The 22,311-nt window shown below is 36.1% G+C and overlaps 2 protein-coding genes across 2 annotated transcripts in view; both read right to left on the bottom strand.

The window, feature by feature from the left end:
* Positions 1–22,311, bottom strand: part of LOC145267150 (UDP-glycosyltransferase UGT5-like) — a 37,254-nt gene that overhangs the window by 6,646 nt on the left and 8,297 nt on the right. The gene's annotated exons all lie outside the window — the stretch shown is intronic.
* Positions 4,203–22,311, bottom strand: part of LOC145266978 (UDP-glucuronosyltransferase 3A1-like) — a 27,312-nt gene continuing 9,203 nt past the window's right edge. The window contains exon 2 of the mRNA XM_080122818.1: positions 4,203–5,821. Coding sequence (XP_079978944.1) covers positions 4,291–5,811 — 1,521 coding nt within the window. The 5' untranslated portion in view covers positions 5,812–5,821 and the 3' untranslated portion in view covers positions 4,203–4,290. The remainder of the gene's footprint in view (positions 5,822–22,311) is intronic.

The following is a 22,311-nucleotide window of genomic DNA, read 5'->3' as shown; positions in this document are numbered from 1 at the left end:
ATCATGCATACATAAACATTTCTGAATGGGAGATATGCTATTATTATGAAAAAATTGAAAAGCAAGATATTTTCCCGCTATTTCAGACATTTTAATGGAGATATTATAGCATTCAGGCTCAGCTCTGTTTAAGACCACATCATTAGGGACAGCCACTTCAATCAAGTTTGCTACTTTCTCCATCAGAGGCTTAGCAGCTCCGCATTCTAAGTAATCTTCGTAAAAACATTTATGTTTAATTTTCGATTTTAACCGATTATTCGGAAAAATAGGTAACTTTACACGAATAGGGAGGATTTTTTTTCATGTGTGAGTGATCCGTCCGTGATTTTTCATTTTAATATACTTTCATAGAAATGTTTCTGTTATGTCAAAAAAAAAAAAAAAGAAACTATTTTCTTTACGTCACAAATGTCACGCTCATACATGAATTCCATAGCTAATATGACATACTGACCCAACGGGTCACGGGTAGTCTAGTATATATATATATATATATATATATATATATATATATATATATATATATATATATATATACACACACATACATACATAAACATACACGCACGGACATTATATATATATATATATATATATTTATACATACATACATACATACATACATGCACGGACATAGACATAAACAAACATATATACAGAGATACTAACATACATACATATATATATATATATATATATATATATATATATATTTAAGTAAATGATTTTAAAATATTAAATTTATAAAATTAAGTTATTAGTTAATGAATTATATTTAAATTTACGATCAAAAGCCATTATGGAATTATTATGAGAAATCTAAAATTTAATCGGAGTCCATATAAACGTACACACATTTATACGGATATGTAAATGCGGATGTGTACGCATTTTATCATTATTTACAAATTTTGTAAAGCAATTACTAATATTATCTCATGTTTATGTGCGTTGTATAAGGTGTTAATTATACTTGTTATTAATTGAGTTAATAATGATTAAAATTAAAATTACATTACTTTAACGGAGTTAGGTAACGTGCATACATTACTATGGGTGTAAACCATCTATCAAAATAAGTGACTTCTTAGTATAAGATTCGTTATATTTGTACGTATTGGATTGAAGCATAGACAGAATAGATAAATAATATTTAACTTAAAGTTTATAACATCTTGTTTTTCATTTAAATATAGATTGGAGTTGGGTGGTTCTCGGTTTAGCTCATGGATTTGAAAATTCAAAAGTTGGAGATTGGTTCCATGTCAGAACAATAATTGTGACGTAAAAATATACACATCCATATACTAAACAGACAATTACGCACCTACACATATACACATATATACAAATAAAAAAGGAGGATAAATAGAAATGCAATAGAATCATTAAATGCATTAGTTTTGAAGATTAGCAAACCTTGTCGGATCTAAAACAATTTCCTTCTTCCCTGCTCATACATATACATACATATTGAATAATAAACTATTTGAAACTAAAGGGGAGGAAAAGTACAGTATATTGTGTATATATTAGAATATATACACAATGTAACATGAAAGTTAATTAGATAAGATTAGAGGGAGGGATGGGTATAGTTATATTATGTTTATAATATAGGTGGGAAACATATAGACACGCGTTGACAAAAAAATCTTATACAGAATTCACATATAAAATAGAATTGTAGGATACATACATATGACAAATATGGGTGAGTCTCTGAAATATATAGTTATTTATGGTTATATAAGTGTGCATAGAGGGGTAGATACTTAGTATAGTCGAATCGTGGATGGAGTGAAGAGGGATGAAGAAGTATATAGGTGTAACGAAGCCGGGCGACACCGGATAACCTTGCTTCCTAGGTTGAGGGTGAGTGGGATGGAGCTGGGCGAGAGGTCTCAGCCCCATCTCGTGAGAAACCAACGAATTGTCATCGGGTGACAAGTAAATTATTTGGAGTTCAAAAGGGCCAGATTAAAGATAAGCCAGATGTCGGGTTGGCGAGGAAAACGCAAGGAGGTCTGGGAAGGGTCGACGAGTAAAGTCGACGATCCGAGTGTAAATGATAACATGATTCACTTAAACCAACAAGTTGGAGGTGATGAGAGAGAGAGAACAAACCCCGAAAACAATTGAATTAGTCATTCTAATTTTAAGGGAACAAATTGGTTAAATGCCTAGACAGATAACTAATTCTCGGAATTGAATCGAGAGGGGGTCGGTTGGGAAGGAGAGAGAGAGAGAGAGAGAGAGAGAGAGAGAGAGAGAGAGAGAGAGAGAGAGAATTATGATTACCCGTCGAATAGAGAGATTGGGTCAACTACAGAAGGAAGGGGAGGATGACGTTTAATAAAACTACTGCGGAGATAGACAAAAGAAGAGAATCGGACAGTCTGTCGAACAGAGAAGTTGGGAAGCCACGCGTGCCGCCAGCCTCTTCTAATTGAGACGAAGAGAACTAACAAGACCGCCACTTAGAGTTTTTGTTTAAATACACTGTGGGGGTTGCATTCCAAGCCTGACGAAAGTATAAGTGACGAGCCGAGCCTTAATGTATACCGAATCACTAAATGAACAGCCTAAAACTATCCTCATCGTTGTTGATTGTTTCCATTTATACTTGTGAAGACTGCCCTTCGATTTCAGCATAACCAAACTTGACTTTTCAGTCGTCGCAGACAGAGTGAGACGGCCACCGACGAGAAGACGATCACGACATAAATTACCAAGAATTCCCGATTGGGCGTTACAACACTAGACGGCCAGATACCAACGTCCAATTCGGAGAGACTCAGTAGCAGAGGGAGAGAGACGGATGCTTGTGCGGGGTCCGAGGCTCGAAGGAGCGAAAATATAGCCAACCGTCCTTAGGGTTAGTGCGCGTCGTTTTTCACCGTGCGCGCGCGACCCCTGCGAGGGAGAAAGGGTTATATAGGTAGCAAAAAGATAAACGATAACTAAAATGTTTCAATACTGTTTTATTTATCTTACGAAAATTAGGGCAATGCAAAGTAATGTTGGCTTTTCCTGTCACTCTTTACCTACAAACACCCACATACATGCGTATGTAGGTTTACTTATTTTAGACTGTAGAGAAGGAATGTGTAATGTCTGCTCGTCTCATTCCCATTTACCATTATCATCGAGTAGTTCTCAATAAGTTGTGACTCCAATACTAAGAAAAACAAATACCGTTATATGTAAACATTACTCATCGCAAGAGCATCACAAGTCATCCGTAATTGTAAACACAAATTAAAACTTATATTGGACGGTAAAGTCCAGAATAGTTAACAGTCGAGAACTCGTAAACCAAAAAACAAAAAAAAACAAAACCAAAAAACAAAAAAAAACAAAAACAAATGATTTATAGAAAACAAAGTAGAATTAAATTTTCTATCGACCTGTATTCTTGTAATAGTCTTATGGAACAGTATCGAAATACTGTAGAATCAGCAACGCGTACTACTACCCATATTGGACATCATCGAATAGTAAGGCCTGCTTACCCTTTATCCTACCCTTGTAAACTTTTCTGTTAAAATATTATTATTACACCTAATCTATGTTCCGTGTTTTCTTTCGGTTGTCCCAACCTTAGGTTCACATCACTTAAGCATCTAAGAACCAAGATTAAAGTTAGATTCAACAAACATCGAAATAATCATTGATATGTCACTGCAAACAAAAAAAATTGTAAAGTTTCGTGTTTTTGATGAAATATGTCAAATCATATCGAAATGCTGCAAAGTTGCAATACTTTCATACCAGTTTTTATAATCATTCGACAAACGATCAAAGCAATAAATGGTCAATTGAATGGAATGACGGTAAATGCTAGTCACTATAAGGGTGACTAATTAGTTAACCACAACGACTAACAACTTGGGTATGTTAAGTTCAACATCAGTTCATTCAACGAAATCATTTAGGAATGTTAACTTTATATTGCTCCTTAAGTACCCGATGTCTTTCTAGAAACAATTCTAACCGGAAAGACACTGAGGAAACAGATGCCAAAAATAATCATCTGATCCATACGAAATAAATGAATAATGCTCAATAGCAACAGACCTTTTCAGTGTTTCATATTAGACGATATTTGAATTTACTTGCCTATTCAAAGTCTAGTTTTTGGTATCAAACACAATTCTGTTGAAACCCAATAAAAAGAAAAATGAAGTCAAGACAAATTGATCATAAACAGAATGAAAAGTTTTATTCTCATATTTCAATTAAAAACAAAAATAATGATTAGTAAAGATTGAATAGAAAAAGAATTTAATTTTGTTTAACTTTTCTTTTCGACTGCAAAAAACGCTTGCAAAAACCTAAAATAAAAAGAATAATTTTGATAAAAACAATCAGCATTATAAAAATAGTAAACCAAACGTCAACAGCCAACAATTGAAAAGTTGACAAATCGACTTGATTGAGACGAAGATGTTTTCCGCCATATTTGATCACGTGTTCAATAGCCGACGCAGCGCGTTCAGCTGCTGTTTCTGGCCGACTTCGATAGATTTCTGATAAATGTTTGATATTTGCCGTGTATTTGGGGTCGCCAAGGACATCAAGTATGCATTCTTGTAGCAATTCCTCAGTCAGATCGACAATGTCAAAAAATCGACCAATTTTTAAATATTCCAATTTACGTGAATTCATGAACTGATCAGCCGCGTGTGGAATACAGATTAAAGGTACGCCATGGTAGAAACTTTCAAACATTCCATTATTACCACAATGATAAATTATGAGTTTTGTGTTTGGATGGGCCAATGCATCGTTTTGTGAAAACCACTTTGTAATCCAAACATTTCCTATTTCTTTTTCTTCGTCGGCTTTCCAGAAAATTTTCTGTTTTAATTTTTGAAATACAGACATAAAAATATTTCTCAAATTATCGTTGAATTTATATATTGACCCAAATGACACGATTATGACTCCATGTTTTGCATCATCAAAGAATTTCTGAATATTTTTTGGTAAAGGTTTTGGAGGTTTTACTGTAAGTCCACCAACTTGGATTAGATTTGGCATTAATGGTTTAGGATAACCGAGAACTACGTCAGAATTTTCCAGATATATCTCGGCTTTTTTGGAAAGTTGTTGCAATTCTATCCAGCTAAGTCCTGGTGCAATTTTGGAATAATCATAAGCCTCTAAAAGATAATACGTAGCAATCTTATTCATAATGTGACTTACAGTATTAATCAGTCGTTCATGGAATGCCATGTTGGTTGTGTATGATGTAAAGACAAATGGACTCACTGATGTAGATATCGGTTGACCAGCATCCAATAACACAATTGCCGAACTAATACCAGCGAAAGGAATCGATAAATTATATGGAATTAGTAAGTTGCATTTTACAAAAAAAAGATAATCAACAATTGCAAAATCGAACTTTTCCTCTCGTAATTTCTCAAGACCGGTCGTGTCGTTAATGATCTGGGCGCAGATCGCCTTCCTGACTGTTTGCATGAAACTGAAACTTGCAAGTTTTCCATCTGCAGCTAACTCACTGACCTTGTCCAATGCGTTTATCACATGGTAGATTGTATTTTGTCCATATCTTATACTTGGGATGTCTGGGGCGCATTGGCTGGAATCAAAGTCATCAGGGAAGTAGAATTTGACCTGGTGACCACGTTTCACCAATTCTACGGCCACTGCATTTGATTCGGACACATGACTATAAGACGGAATTGAGACGGCTAAGATTTTGACCGCATGCACTTGCTGTTGGTAATGGAGACTGAAAATTGCCAAGAAAATACAAACAGAAGAGCTGAACACCATTTCGGGAAAACTGGAAAAGAAATAAAGAAAAACAAAATATCAGAACGATAAAACCCTGTGTGTGTGTGTGTGTGTGTGTGTGTGTGTGAGTGAGTGAGTGAGTGAGTGAGTGAGTGAGTGAGAGAGAGAGAGAGAGAGAGAGAGAGAGAGAGAGAGAGAGAGAGAGAGAGAGAGACTAATGCTTGATGCATCAACTCTGTTGCTGACACCCCTGAACTATTCCATGACGTCATTTCCGGGGAACGAGAAGTAGTTTACGAAAGAGTCGGAGACAGACACGCAAAGCAGATGGTCATTCCTGCTATGAGCAAAGATATTGTTTAATTACCTCTTTTATGTATTTTTGTTAATACATACTCTTTAATTGTTACTGTGTCTTTCTCGTCATTTATTCAAACACTAACAACAAACTGGCGACGAGATTTCGAAAACTCATGAGGGAAAACCGAATTTTAAAATACTCCAGTGTTCCCACACAACACTGCCGAAGGAAAATTTGAACTTTAGGCACTACCATTTTTATGTGAACTTTTCCAAAATGTACACATGATCTGGTGACGTCATCAATTGATGTGCTTGATGCGAGCCACGGCAAACGATTTTTTTAAACTATTTACTATTGTAACTTAATTTAATACGAATTTATTTTACATTCAAATAGTTTACTTAAAGATTAAATTATCGAAATGTAAAAAAGATTCATCATTATCCTTAGAAATAATTAAGTAAAATCTGTTTTATTTAGAAAACATAACACAAAAATAAAATGTTACGTAACGTTTTTGACATCTACGGAAGACCAGAAGTGACAATAAAATAGTTTGTTCGTTCACTGCACATGCTATTTGTTTATTTAAGTTTTCGGTACTTTGTAACGATTTAAATTATTTATACGGGAGAACATTCCCCCCCCCCCCTGAATGTTTCTTGGGAATAATTTTCCCTTTCACCAGTTTGGTGCCTCCAAATAAATATATATATATATATAGGTTTGTTTTATTATACACATTGATTCGAAAATGTCAAATAACAAATATATAACAAATAAATGTTATGAAAGGCAAGATAAGTATTTTTTCTACCCAACTGGGTAAGTTTTATTTTAAATGTTTTTATTTAATGTAAAGTGTTTATTCGGTTCGAAAAAGACTCGATATTCACTTCAAAATAAGAAATAAAACAAAGACATCAAGGCCATCTTTTCTTGTTCGCCGACAACATTCAACATTACTGGTTTTTTTTTTTTTGGTTTTTTTTTTCGAACCGATTAAACATTTTACATTAAATAAAAACACTATAAAAATATCCAGTTAGGTAGAAAAGTAACTTATCTTGCCTTTGATAACATTTTTTATGTATTTGTTTTTGAGAACTTTTTGAATCTGTGTAAACCCATATATTTTTACTTCCACAGATATTTTAAAGCTGTTTTTGTCTTTTTTTTTTTAACCTAAATAATGAGAGGTACAGCATCAATGGAGAGAAATCCTTCTAGACAGACAATTTAATTTTTTTCTTCCGATACAGAGTGCCCCTTTTTAGGGAGCTGGATATTCCCCATATTAGAAACCGAACTTGTGTCTAACTTTTCCCTCGTGGGGAGGCAAGAAAATATCTTTCTTGGTTAATATTTGATCAGATTTTGGGCGAATTTTTTTCTTAACAAAATAAAAACAAAAACCTTATCCAGTTAGGTAGAAATGTAACTTTGATAACATTTGTTATAGATTTGTTGTTTTTTTTTTTTGTTTTTTTTTCGTGTCTATGTGTATAGTAAAACAAACCCAATTAAATTATTAAATACAAATAAACATGAATTACATTATTAAATACAATAAACAGGAATTCATTTTTGCTTTTTTTTTTTCAATATAGAACTTGACCACTTCATTACTACTAAAATTAAAAACAAACGTTAACGAAATAAATTGAATTTTTAAAGTATCTAAAATTGGAAAAAAAGTTTAATAAACTTTAAAAATAAATGTAAAACATAATTAACAACTTACTTTTAATAGATAATTTGGTTACTTTTTAATCGAGTTAAGCTGTGAAGTTTTAGAACGGCGAACGCAACGGTGGAAGTGAATGTTTTCAACCAGTTTATTTAGATCAATCACAGCTTCCGTATTTTATTTCATAAAGCAAGACATAGAAGATCGCAGTCCATGTACAAAAACTGGATTTTAACGCAATATTAATTATTAATCGGTTTTAATCTGGCCACAAAATAGCTGGCAAGAGCCATGTAAATTTTATAACTATATTTAAAAAATATTTCTCACACAATCAAAAATCTATGTTGTAGCGGACATTTTGAAATCATGGAATTTAAATCGTTTTAATCTTTTAAAAATCAGTTAATTTTTAAGAAGTTACTTTTACTTGGCAATTCAACCAATTATAGTATATATTAATTAGAAAAAAACGCTATTTAAAAAAACATTAAATTTATATCAATTTTTTAATTGCAACTTCAAGGTAAGTTTTTGTTCAATACGTGTATTTAAACTTTAAAAAATAAATATTTTTTTACTTATTTGAACTCTTATGTTTCATAATAAATAGAAACGCTCTTTGAAATGTTCTCGAAACCCCTCGCAGATCTCCCAAGTCGATTCCAGAGTGCGTCCATTCAGATGTCTGACTTTCGCAATGTATTTGTCAGAGCCAGCCTAGAAACCTCACTGCGCATGTCTGCATCAGAATTGACTGCTTTCTTGCCTATCTTTCTAAGCCTAGCTCTAACTACTTGGCCTTCGTAACGCTCGCTAGTTCCTGACTAACCCTATCTCCCTCCCCCATAGCCTGCTCTAGCTGCTTCATCTTGGCCTTATCTAGTGCGAGGCGCTTGGTATACTTGATGGAGAAGCTTCTGATCTTGGCTTTGAGACCTAAACACTACTTACTCCTGGTGACCGCCCCCACTAGTGTCATTTTAATCAATTCTTTTAACTGATCTCAGAAGTCTTGTATCTCCAGAAGGGAGGTGTTTAACTTCCAGTACCTTGCTAACTTAGCCCTAGCTTCAGCCGGGCCATATGTAGTTTATGGTCCATCTGGCCTAGGCAAGTGAACGTGGAACAGGATAGAAAGTCTACTTCGCCTCTCCTAACTAACATCCTGTCCAAATAGGTATTTGGATAGGAGGAAATGCTATTGGTCCCCGCTCACATCTCCTGCCCCAGATGCTCGACCTGAAACCTGTCGACCAGACCGCATCTAGCCATCAGATCAGCCAGGCTGGACTCGCACCTCTCTGACCCTCTAGCTTCGGGGTCTAAGATGGCATTCAATCTCCCATTAGCACTATCCACTCCGACAATCTACAAACGCATCAAGCTAACTGAAGAATGAGACCCTCTCATGAGCGGGGCCGGGCGCATGAACCGCGATCACCCAAAACATCTTTTATGGCAACATTGGCCACGACCAGTCTGCCCTCCGCATCCCTATGGACAAAGTCAACCATTGCGGAGAGGGTACATTTAACTAGCAAGGAGACCCCCTTCCCCGTGGGCTGCTATATGCTGAGTAAACCTCAAAATCTCAAGGTCTTATATGCGGGGCTTCCACCACATATGGCCTTTGCTAGCAGTATCTGCCGGAACAGATACTACACTTTGATCTTGGCCAAAAGGCCAAGAAAAGCTGTATTTATTTGCTCCCCCACCGAGCAAATTAGGCACAAGGCCAATTTTTAATGTGAAGAGTGAAGGGGAAATGGGAACCAACTCCCCGGGGAGTAGGGGAGTTGGATAGTTACAATTGGTATGAAGGGTTGCCCGTACATTGACCAAGGTCTTATATGTGGGGTTGGTATCTATTTGCTTCCCCACTGAGCAAATTAGGCACAAGGTTGTTTTTTAATGTGGAGAGAGAGAGAGGGAGGGGGAGGGAAAAAGGGGACCAGCTGACGATGGGTTGGAAATGGGAGCTGGATAGTGGCAATTGGTATGATGGGTTGCCCCTACATTAACCAAGGTCTTATATGTGGGGTTTCCCCCACATATGGTCTTTGCTTGCAATATCTGTCAGAACAGATACTACACTTTGAGATATTAAATCTTTTATTCATGTTAAAAATACAGTCAAAATCAACGATGAACAAAAAACTTAGGCACATGGCCAACTCAAAAGGGGGGATTGTGGGGGTCGTTGGTCACCCTTGTCACTCCAGGACTAAACAAAGTCAAAAGTTTCTCCCAGCTAGTATCTTCTTTCACCATAATATTGCATTCGCCCTTTCATATTGGGGGACGTCCTACTTAACTCCCAATTTTTAAAACATTTTTTATTGACGTGTAAAAACAAAAAAGATAATAAAATGGTACAATAATTCATTTGTGTCGAGGGCGGGGGAAGAAAAAACAAAAGGTGGTTAGTAGGACCCTCCCAACCCCGTCTAGTTGATAGACTGCCCGTTCCACTAGGTTTGTAAAAGGAACCTCGCTTCTGCGGGTCAGTCTCTAGGTGGGGATGCCCTCTAGATGGGGGTGAATGGAGAAAAGAAATTTTTGTGGGTAAGGGATGAAGGTTAGTTTGTATTTCTTTTTCTCCAAGATGGGTAAAATTTAGAGGAAGGGGTGAAAACAAAAATTGCAGGTAAGAGGGGATGGGGATCTTGGAGGCTTCCTAATCGAGGAGGGATGGAACATACACTCAGCTAGCTGAGAGGCTACTTGTTTAATTTTACTTTACAGAACTGCGCGTTCCACACCTAGGCGGGGAACACGTATTCAAATTTGGCTCCTCTTCGTACACACAGACTTGCCACATGTATCCATCTTCTGTCAAATGCCGCGCGATGCAGCCTTCTTCTATCACATCTGATCTTCACCCGTAGTTGGTGTTTAAAGAAAGCGATCAAATCTTGATCAAAAAAAAGACAACACCCCCCGACAACCTTGCAGACACGACGTCCAAATCACCATTCTCGCCACGGCCAGGATCGTAACGTAGACCATTTGTCTTTCCCGGTCCCACGGCGGCCTCACGTTGTCCACAACATTGGATACAGTAATTGGGCGAGGATGCTCAGGATGCGAGCCGTCACTCCGCTGGCATACGACCAGTACTGGCGGAGTTCGCGGCAATCGAAGAAAGCGTGATCTGTAGTTTCTACGGCCGTTGTCCCACAATGGGGACAATCAGGCGACTCCAAAAACCCGGAACTGCATTGTATGTTGTTGAGTGGAAGTGCATTTCGGGCCAATCGCCAGGTCAGAGAGAACTCCGAATTGTTCAGATGACTCGAACCTGGCTCCCAGCTCCACGCGGAGCGGATCTCACTCTGCTGCCACCCTAAACGCGCGCATAGCGGGTCGTCGTCGGCCCCCTTCACTAGATCCCTGTGGACTTTGATCCGGGCCTGAAGGCCAATAAAAGCTTAAAAAGCTAAGAACAGCATCTATTAATAACAGACCTTTGGTCTTTACCCAAAATGCCAAGCACAAAAGTGTTACGGACAGACCGACCGACCGACGAAGTGACTTGCACGCAACTAATAACTTGAAGCGACTATAAAAAACTTGTTACGCGTGGAGTTTTTGTAAAAAAAAAAAAAAATGCGAATTGGTAGATACGAAAACGTTTGAATGAATTCGTAAAACCCTCTTTGGCTCTTTAAGAAGAAAAAATGATAATGGTATTTTTTATTCCTTGAAAGTTGGATAAAAATAGTTTTTGTCTTTGAAAAAAAAAAAAAAAAAAAACTAACGTTTCCTTTTGTTTTTTTTTACATGGAGGTCACCACTTATCAAGGCCTGGGGGCCACTCAGGGATAAGGGTTATTGCGTGTAAAGTAATCAATGAGATATTATTGTAGTAATCATTAGTATTGGAGATTTGGTAGTGTCTTACTTTAGGGGGTCGGTTTGTCAGGAATTTGTTTATGTTGGACTTGAAGACATCCAAGTTGTAGTCAGGTGGGAAACAGGCAAACAGAAGATTTTTTTTTTTTTTTTTTTTTTTACAGTGATCACCACTTATCAAGGCCCGGAAGCCACTCAGGGATAAGGGTTATTGCAAGTACATTACGTTAGTGAGGAGATTTGCTGAAATGTTTACTTAAGGGGGCGGTTCATTAGGAATTTGTTAACATTGGACTTGAAGACAACCAAGTTGTAGTCCGGAGGGAAGCAGGCAGACGGAACAGAGTTCCACAGGCGTGCAGTTCTAAGAAAGAAGCTTTGTTCATGGAATCTGCGTTTTGATTTAGGCACAGATATAGAGTGGGGGAAATTTTTCACAGTGGATTCAGCTAGACGGGTGTTTTTCGTGAAAGATTGGCAAGAGGGGACCAGAGATTGGAGTTCAGACGAGCATCTGCCATGGAAATAACGATAAAACAAGGGGCAGGCTCGCAACGTCTCTTCTGTGGGAGAGAGGTTGCAGGGTAGAGAAAAGGGCATCCCCCACTAAGCCACAAAGTCTATTTTGTACTCTGTCAAGGCAGGATAGGCTGTTTTTAGCAGCTCCTGCCCAGATGTGGCAACAGTATTCCATCCTTGGGCGTACTTGGCTTTTATATAGATAGAGAATTGCATCCGTAGTGAGATATCTTCTGGAGCGGTAGAAGGATCCCACCATCTTTCCAGTGACCTTGGCAACAGACTTGATGTACGTGTTCCATTTCAGATCAGAAGTAAAGGTCAAACCCAGAAGCTTGTCAAAACACGGGGCCTCACCCAGACGAGAGCCATCCATCACAATTGATGCCAGATGGGGATCAGAGCGTTGATGATGTAAGGATAGGAGTTTGGTTTTGGATGCATTAAAGGTAACCAGCCACATCTTCCCCCACTGAACCACGTGCTCGAGATCAGAGGAGAGAGAATCAGAGAGAACTTCGTCATTTACAGCCTTTGATGTGTTGCCATAGATGGTCGTGTCATCAGCATAGATGTCAACGAATGATTTAAGTATGTGTTTAGGGAGGTCATTGATGTAGATCAGGAAGAGAGTTGGGCCCAGGATTGACCCCTGAGGGACTCCAGCATTTATATTGCAGGCCTCCGATTTTTGTCCATCTACCACTACTCTTATGAGCCTATCGGAGAGAAATGATTTAATAATTGAGAAAACATTTCCAGTTATACCATAGCTGGAAATCTTGTGAAGTAGACCCTTATGCCATACCTTATCGAAGGCCTTTGATATGTCGAGAGCAATTGCCCTAGAAAGGAAGCCTTTGTCAAGAGATTCACTAATCCTGTGGGATATAACCCTCAGCACATCTGCGGTAGATCTTGCAGAGCGGAAACCATATTGTGTGTCACTAAGAAGGTTATTCCTGCTGAGGTGGTTGACTATTTCTCTATTTAATATGGATTCCAGCAACTTACTCATAACACACAGGAGACTTACAGGTCTGTATTGAGAGGGAGATGACTTATCACCTGAATTCTTAAATACAGGGCAAACTGATAAGGTCTTCCAGGGAGTCGGAAAGCACTTCTCCTTAAGGCAGCGCTTAAATAGTTTCGTAAATATGGGAGCAAGTTCTGGTTGAAGCTTTTTTAACACTATAATTGGGATGCCATCAGGGCCAGTTGCTTTATTGGAATCTAGGTTCTTTATTAGCTTGGCGACCTCATGCACGGATATTTGTATGTTACCTAGCTTGTTCTGTGTTATAGGAGGAAATATGGGGAGTTGATAGTTTCACAGTCGTGCACTTCTAAGAAAGAAGCTCTGCTCATGGAATCTACATTTGGATTTAGGGACAGATGAAGAGTGGGGAAAATTATTGACAGTAGTTTCAGCCAGACAGGTGTTTTCTCGTGAAAGATTGGCGAGGGGAGGGGGACCAGAGATTGGAGCTCAGACGAGCACTTGCCATGGAAATAACGATAAAACAAAGACAGGCTCGCAAGTCTCTTCTGTGGGAGAGAGGCTGCAGGGAAGAGAAAAGGGCATCCCCCACTAAGCTACGAAGTTTATTTTGTACTCTGTCAAGGCAGGATAGGCTGTTTTTAGCAGCTCCTGCCCAGATGTGGCGGCAGTACTCCATCCTTGGACGTACTTGGCTTTTATACAGATAGAAAATTGCATCAGTAGTGAGATATCTTCTGGAGCGGTAGAAGGGTCCCACCATTTTCCCAGCGTCCTTGGCAACAGACCTGATGTACGTGTTCCATTTCAGATCAGGAGTAAAGGTCAAACCCAGAAGCTTGTCAAAACATGGAGCCTCCCCAAGACGAGAGCCATCCATTTCAATTGATGCCAGATGGGAATCAGAGCATTGATGATGTAAAGATAGAAGCTTAGTTTTGGATGCATTAAAAGTGACCAGCCACCTCTTCCCCCACTGTACCACTTGCTCAAGATCAGAGGAGAGAGAATTAGAGAACTTTGTCATTTACGGCCTTTGATGTGTTGCCATAGATGCTCGTGTCATCAGCATAGATGTCAACGAATGATTTAAGTATGTGTTTTGGGAGATCATTGATGTAGATCAGGAAGAGAGTTGGGCCCAGGATGGACCCCTGAGAGACTCCAGCATTAATACTGTGGGCCTCTGATTTCTGCCCATCAACCACTACTCTTATAAACCTATCAGAGAGAAATGATTTAATGATTGAGAAAACATTTCCAGTTATACCGTAGCTGGAAATCTTGTGAGGTAGGCCCTTATGCCATACCTTATCGAAGGCCTTCGATATGTCAAGAACAATTGCCCTGAGATTCACTAATCCTATGAGATATAACCATTAGCACATCTGCTGTAGATCTTGCAGAGTGGAAATCATTCTATATCACTAAGGTTGTTTCTGCTGAGGTGGTTATTATTTAATATTTAATATGGATTTCAACAACTTACTCATGACACACAGGAGACTTATTGGTCTGTACTGAGAGGGTTGGTTGGTTGTTTTACGGCATATCAACCCTTTTCGGGTTATTTAATGCCGAATCCAAAGATTTTGAAGAAAAATTTTTTAGTAGAATATATTTGTTGTTTTCAAGTCGGTTTCTATTTAATCCATAGTTGGAACCCTAACAGGTACTACCACTCCAGGTCAGAGTGGACCTGGGAGCAATGGTAATTAAAGGGTGGCTCCACACTCCCCAAAGCCCGCAAGCTGGGGCCTCACCACTGGATATAGTTTAAGGTCATATCCAGGACCCCCATTGAGGGACTATTACCCTCTGCAGGGGGACAGTCGGTGTTATCTAATGCCCCACCGACAAGGCCAGTACTGAGAGGGAGATGACTTTTCATCTGAATTCTTAAATACAGGGCATACTGATGAGGGTTTCCAGGGTGTTGGAAAGCACTTCTCCTTAAGGCAACGCTTAAACAGTTTTGTAAGTATGGGGCAAGTTTTAGTTGAATCTTTTTCAGCACAATGATTGGAATGTTGTCAGGGCCAGTTCCTTTAATGGAATTAAATTTCTTGATTAGCTTGGCGACCTCACGCACAGATATTTGTATGTGGCATAGCGTGGTGTCTGTTATAGGAGGAAATACAGGGAGTTGATGGCCTAGTCGCATAGGGTAGAATTAGCTGCAAAGTTCTTGGCAAATAGTCTAGCCTTGTCTGATGCTGACGAGATGACCTCAGGCCCATTGATGATGGTTGGGATAGAACGCACACTTCTGTTCAGGATCCTGTTTGCTATTTGCCAAAACTGGTGGGAACCAAGCCGCTGCTCAGCTACTTTGGATATAATGGACTGAGCATATAGCTCTCTTGCATGTTTTATTACTCTTTTACAGTGGTTGCTGGCAGTCCTGAAAGCAGCTTTAGTCTCAGTACATCTATTACGTTACATCTATTACGCCATTATAAACCGTGTTTTTTTATTCCTTGTGTAGTGGGGGTCAGAAATTTAAGTGAGATTAAATTTCCTCGCCCCAAACAAATAAAAAAAGGAATGAGAATGAAACAAACGAACCTCCTGATTTAAATGAACAGCATTTATTTTTTAAACAACAACAATAAGGTGATTACACAAAGGTTAATAAATGAACAGAAAGCGTTGTTTTCTTTGTGAAACGGTGACTGAGGTAATGAAATGTTTGTTATGTGAAGAAGAAAACTTAGCGGATAGATATACAAGGGTAAAAAGAGTCCATCAGGATAACAAGTCCATCTTCACGGAGGAATTAATTTCTGGGCGTACGCGTGTTTAACGTCCACGTGTAACGGATCGACATTGATGTTTACGCCATGCTCAAAAGGTGGACTGACTCGTTTGGGTGCAAAAATGCTCTTTTTATAGATCCAGACCGCCTCCAGAGAGCATTAGCTTCTGCTGATCTCTTCGCTTTTCGAAATTCGTAAAAATATTATATTCTTAATTTTTCATTGGCTGGTTGTGTCACGTGACTTTGCTTCCAACTACGTCCGTCAAAAAATGTCATTTTTATTTTTGTTATTTTGAGCAATGTGTGTGGGCGTATTTGAATTTGTACCGTTTCTGAGAGATTGTTTTTTTCTCAACATGCGCTGGGAAAATGGAAATGAATAATGGTTCCTTATTTGCGTGCGAGTGTGTGTGTGTGTGTGTGTGTGTGTGTGTGTGTGTGTGTGTGTGTGTGTGTGTGTGTGTGTGTGTGTGTGTGTGGCTGTATACTTAAAAGTTGGAAAAAAAGTAATTTTTGTCTTTGGGTGGAAAAAACCCGACGTCGTTATAACCGTTACAATTTAATTTGTTAGGTTGTGTTGGCAAAGATAAGAATTAACTCATATATGACTTTTCTTTAAAAATAAAAACGAAACTATTGTTAAAACGTTGACCTAATTCGGCACGTGTTCGCAAGTGACCTGATAGGTGTATCAGAATTTAGGGGGAATTTTTGACACCCCTAACAGAAAACTGCGAAAAAATACAAAAAAAAAATCGCAATTTCTTTTTAAAGTAGGTTGTTTATTTTGTGTATGAAATATACTTCCAAAATAAACTATTAAAGTTGTCTAAAAAGTAATAGAAATATTTTTTATTTTTGAAAAAACAGTGTTTACAAAGTGCCGGTGCGCGTTCAACCAGTCATTTTTTTTATGTATGAAATTAATTGAATTTTGCGAGTTAATTTTTTGTCAATTTTTAAACTTTAAAAATCTATCAAGATTTTTCTATTGGTTAAATTTTTACGATATTTTCAGGGTCAATGTGAAATTTTATGCTCTTTCCAAATAAACTGAATATAATATTTTAGACAAACGTTTTTTTTTTAAATTCACCCCCCATTTTGAAATGTCTATTAAAATTTAAATAATTAATTTACTCAAAGTTTTATATATCATAAATTGAAGATAAAAGATCAATAAATAAAATATTCTAATTTAAAACCAAAAAGAAAAGATGCGTTTTTTTTTGGAAATTTACATGTAAAGTCCAAAGTGTAAAACTTTTTCTTTTTTTTTTAAACGATGTTGATTTATTTTTAAATGAAAGCTCATCTTATGCTTATATCGTCAAGTAAATACCGGATGCTGGCGACAATTTTTTTCTATTTCATTCAATGTTTTCTTTTTTAGATATTAAAAAAAAATACTCGATAAAGTAGAAAGAAAATATAATAATCCAAAACTCGTGTATTTCATTAAGAGAATTAAAAAAATCGGTCGACTGGATTTTTTGTTTTACTGCAAAAACTTATAAGTGAATGAGTGTTTTTTTTTTTAATTACGGAGGCCCCCCCAAGCTAATTTTGGTTAACAGCACGCAATAAAAAAGATACATTAATTATGTCCCTTTGACGAATTCGTATTTGATAAGTTGCAAATTAGCAGCAGAACCGCTTTAAGATAATGGTGCAAATGAGTTTCAAAAATGCGATTTTCTGGGACCCTTGCTTTAAAAAATCCTTTTATTTAAAAAGTACATGGAATATAAAATATAAATATGGACAATTCTTATAAATGAAGAATTTAAGCAGCCATTGCTTAGTTTTTTTTTTTTACAGGTAAGAATTTTTTGGCATTTATATATATTTAATAGATTTTGGTATCAGTTAAAATTTGTTGAATTTCGTGAAATCTTTAAGACAAAAATTGTATTTCTTTTCGAGTAAACCTTTCATTATTTTAAAATTTGGTCTTCATTTTATTGAAAAAAAATTCGGTTTGAAATTACATGTTCATATTGATTATAAGCTTCGAAACAGAGATAATCTATATAATCAGATGTTTATTCAAGTTTTCAATGGCGGCTTCTGTTACTCCTAATGACCTGGTTATTAAGAAATTCTGAAATATTTGAAATTGTTTAATATTTTTTAAATTCTAACATTCGTTGGAAAACATTTAATTCTATAAACTAGGAAAACTGAATTATTTTTTTTTTCTGTTTTATCTGGAGTTGTGAATACTTTTTTGTTGCTTTTTCTGATTGTGATTGGAAGTGAACATTTTTATTTGACATTACTTTTTGCTAGCAGGCAAGAATGCCATTTTTGTTGCAGTAAATTTTAGGAACAAATTCTCCTCCCGTTTGCCCCCACACACAAAATAAAACAAGAAAAGACAAAAAAAAATTATTCACTGTTGACTGCCAAGAGTAGGTCAATACCAAAAATGTCCACCTACTTCTGCGAAAGCTAGGGACCACAGAACACAGTAAGTTCGTTGGCTATATTTTACCCAGGAAGACGAGCAAGTTGGAATTCTCCGAAGCCATCTAGCTCTTATCTGAACCCTTCAGCCCCAACAATACGCTTTTTCACAAGAGATGGAAGTGTTTCAACCTAGAAAAACGCGACGACGAAGACTATCGCACCTTCACATCTATTGTTAACAAACACTGTGACGATTTTCGATCAGCTGAATTATCAGTGGACGATTTTAAATGTTTGATTTTGACACAGGGTCTCGTCTCAGCAAAAAAAGCAGAGATAAGATGACGAATCCTATCTAGACTCGAAAATGAACAAAGGATCATTCTCCAGAAGTTGGCCGAGGATTGCCAACGTGTAGTTAGTGTAAAGAACAACTCACGAAACATCGAGGAATCAGGCGTGTCATAGTACGAAGGACTAGTTTCAGACCAAAGGATTACTCTCATGGGATTTGTGGTCATCCAATCTCCAAACCGAATAAAGTAAATAATTATTAATTTTTTTTAAACCACGTTGTTTTTGTTTTTTTTAATGAAACCTTGGTCCTTGCTCCTTTAATTGAAAAAAGGAATTAGGGCTTGAATTACATTTTTCGAGTAGTTATAAGCTTGGAAAGACAGGGGGTCGAATAATTCACGCCTCCCATTTTGAAATGTCTATTAAAAAGTAAATAATTTACTCAAAGTGTTATATATCACAAATTGAAGATAAAAGATCAATAAATAATATATTCAAATTTAAAACAAAAAAGAGTAGTGTTTTTTAGAAATTTACCTGTAAAGTCCGAAGTTTAAAACCTTAAAAAAAAAAAAACGTTTTTTTTTTTTGTTTTTTTTTTAATGAAACCTTGGTCCTTGCTCCTTTAATTGAAAAAAAATTTAGGGCTTGAATTACATTTTTCGAGGAGTTATAAGCTTAGAAAGACGGGGTGGAATTATTCACTATTTTTCACGAAATTTCTAACACACCTACAGAAGCACTTTATTATTTTTCTTCTAAATAGAAATCTACAGAAGAAGTTTATATTCTAACAGGGAACACAAATTTTTCAATTTCTGTACGAAGGGTAAAAGAACACTTTTATTCAAATTAAAAAAAAGTGCAAAGAACAGAACCAAAGTCAGAAGGAAACTACAATTTAATTATTAACGCTAAGTCCGGGTGGAAATTCCTACGTTGTAGGCTTACAAAATTTAAATGTACCCAACTGCCAACTATTGGCGAAAACAAAGAAAGGAAATATTTGTTTTAAAACTTTATTTTTAACACTTGAGGCACAAAGGTTTGGGGGTAAATTAATTAACAAAGAAATAAATTCTTTGTTGAAATAAACGAATATAATTTACTGGAATAAAAATATCTCGCAGGAAACCTATTTCCTTTTAAAACCTTTTTCTTTGAAATAATAAACCCACTATGACTATGAGAAAATAATTTATTTGTTGATAAATAAATCTATCATAAATTAAAAACTTTTAGGAGAGTAAATATCTCAAAAACCTGCTGTTTATGACTAAATTATCGGGAGGTAAATACCTTATTAAATTCTCGCTTAAATAACGAGTTAAAAGGTAATTTCTACATGCCAAAATTAAATAAAATTAAATAATACATTCCATTTTCAAATTATCAATAAAATTTCAAATTTGTATCAATAAATGTCACGTGTGTTCCACTAACGTAACAAAAAGGAAAATGCAAATTTGTAGGAGAGAAAATTTTAAAGCAAAAATGTTTAAATTTCAATTCCCTAAAAAATTCAAAATGGCGACATGGTCAAGGAGGAAGCACATAATTTAAATGAAAGGTGGGAGGCAGCGCAGAGCCAGGCTAAAATAGTGGGAAACAGCTTACAAAATTACATACAAAACATAAAAATGGAAATAAAGCAATCAATAACCGGATTAAATCAAAATGGGTCTTGCTCAAAATGTTAAATTTTTAGAGAGTCTAAAATAGTAACAAAAAAAAGAAGCTTAATGGAACGGGAAAATCACAACTTATTTGCTGACGTCACGCAGACAAGTTGAAATAGCGGGAGAATTTAAAAGCTCCCACGCAGTTGGAAACAGACTTGGAAAGCAAAATTCAGAAAATTTGAGAGAAATGTCTTATGAATCTCGTAAATACATAAGACTTTGAAAAGATAAAGGCAAAGTGTAGAGGTTTAAAAGAAAATGCTGTAAACGCAGAGTAATAAAGGCAAAGTGACGAATTTGTGGGTTCGTTACAAAAATCTGTTTTTCATGGTAACAAAAAATGAAAGAAAAAAAGGGAGGAAAAAGCATATAAAGCAAATTTCTCGGAAATGGGAAACTGATAAAAATAAGCAAAAGAAATACAGACCCGAATGTGTTTAAAATGATCCAAATTTATTAAACCAAAAAGTTATCAATTGCCTTTATTTCCCAAAGCTAGGATTTTAAAAAACCTTTAACATTTAAAATAAAAATACAAAGACAATTCTTGTAAGAAAGGCTGAAAGAGAAACAGTTCTTTTGAGTCCTTGTTTAAATTCAGTCATTCTTTAAACAAAATGTTCAGTCTTTCTACAAAATGTGTTTTTGCTTTTCCGAAAGGAATCACAAACAAAGTCTTTGACTTTAAATGGGAGAAATAGGTAAAATATTTTTCCTTTGTGAAGGCTCAGATACCTTTAAATTCAAAGGAAACAAACGAAAAAAATAAAGCTGCTTTGGTAGGCTTTACGTGAATAAATAAAATTCACGGGACAAATTCTGGTATTAATGGAATACTTTTTTTTGTGAAGGAAATTCGGTTGAATAATCTTTCCTGGAGATCACATGTGCCGATAATCTGCTCGACTTGACGGCGAAATTAATTTCTGTTCTTTAGAGAAAAGAAATCCTCAAAACACGGCCAGTTTCTTCTGTTAATACTTTAGAGACTAATTTCCCAGTCGGTAAAACCTTGTGCTTTTTAATAACTGGGACTAATTTTTCAGTAGATAAAACGTTTTTTTTTATAACTGGAACAAAATTTACAATGAAACTTCAATAAGTCTAAAGGAGAAAGCAAAAAAAAAAAAAAAAAAAAAAAAAAACGAATTTAACGTCAAATCTCAAATTGACGGAGCCCGAAATAAAACCTCCTCCTCGCCGGCAGGTGATCTTCGAACTTATGAAAATGGGCAAAGGCCCTTTCTTCCTCCCTTCCTCACCCCCTCTCCAGAGGGAGAGAGAGTAGCAGACTGCTGGAAGGGAATTATAACGATGATGATAAAGTGACCTGCAAACGCTGGTCAAGGATTGCGTTCCTTTTCCCTAAATGCCGAGTGTTGAATGTGTGTAAATAAAAAAATTATTTCTTTATTAAAAATTCAACAATTGCACATACCTACTACATATGGATATATCTATACTTGTCGCTAAATTAAATATTGAAATGCTCATATCTTTGGTTCTATAGGTCGAAACTACATGAAAATTTGCAGACATTTAGAAGATTGTGCAAGAAGATGGTCAAAATTTTATGACAATTGGTTAAAAAAAAATTATATTTTAAAACCAATAAAATATGCCCAAATTAGCATTAGCATATATAGTGTTCTAGCTAGCCAGCTTTAGTTTTGCTGTTTTAGAATGAATTTTGCTCCGGATTTTTTGGTAGATTTTCTCCTCTATGGCCTAACCAAGTCACATATCTATCTATCTATCTATATCTCTATATATAATTTTTAAAAATATAATTATCCACTAACACATGTTTAGTCGTCTACGGCTCATCAGAGTGTCTGAATCTATCGAGATTCGAAATATATATATATATATATATATATATATATATATATATATATATATATATATATATATAAGTAAATAAGTTTTGCCTTTAATCCACATTAATCATTAATAAAGTATCGAACGGAATCATAATACTTAGTTCGCTGCACTTTTTGATAAGAAAAGTCC

Source organism: Euprymna scolopes, chromosome 42, assembly GCF_053919585.1.
Source record: "Euprymna scolopes isolate OS-2025 chromosome 42, ASM5391958v1, whole genome shotgun sequence".
Classification (NCBI taxonomy): domain Eukaryota; kingdom Metazoa; phylum Mollusca; class Cephalopoda; order Sepiida; family Sepiolidae; genus Euprymna; species Euprymna scolopes.
The sequence above is the reverse complement of the archived record's forward strand: the minus strand, read 5'-3'. Positions and strand labels throughout refer to the sequence as shown.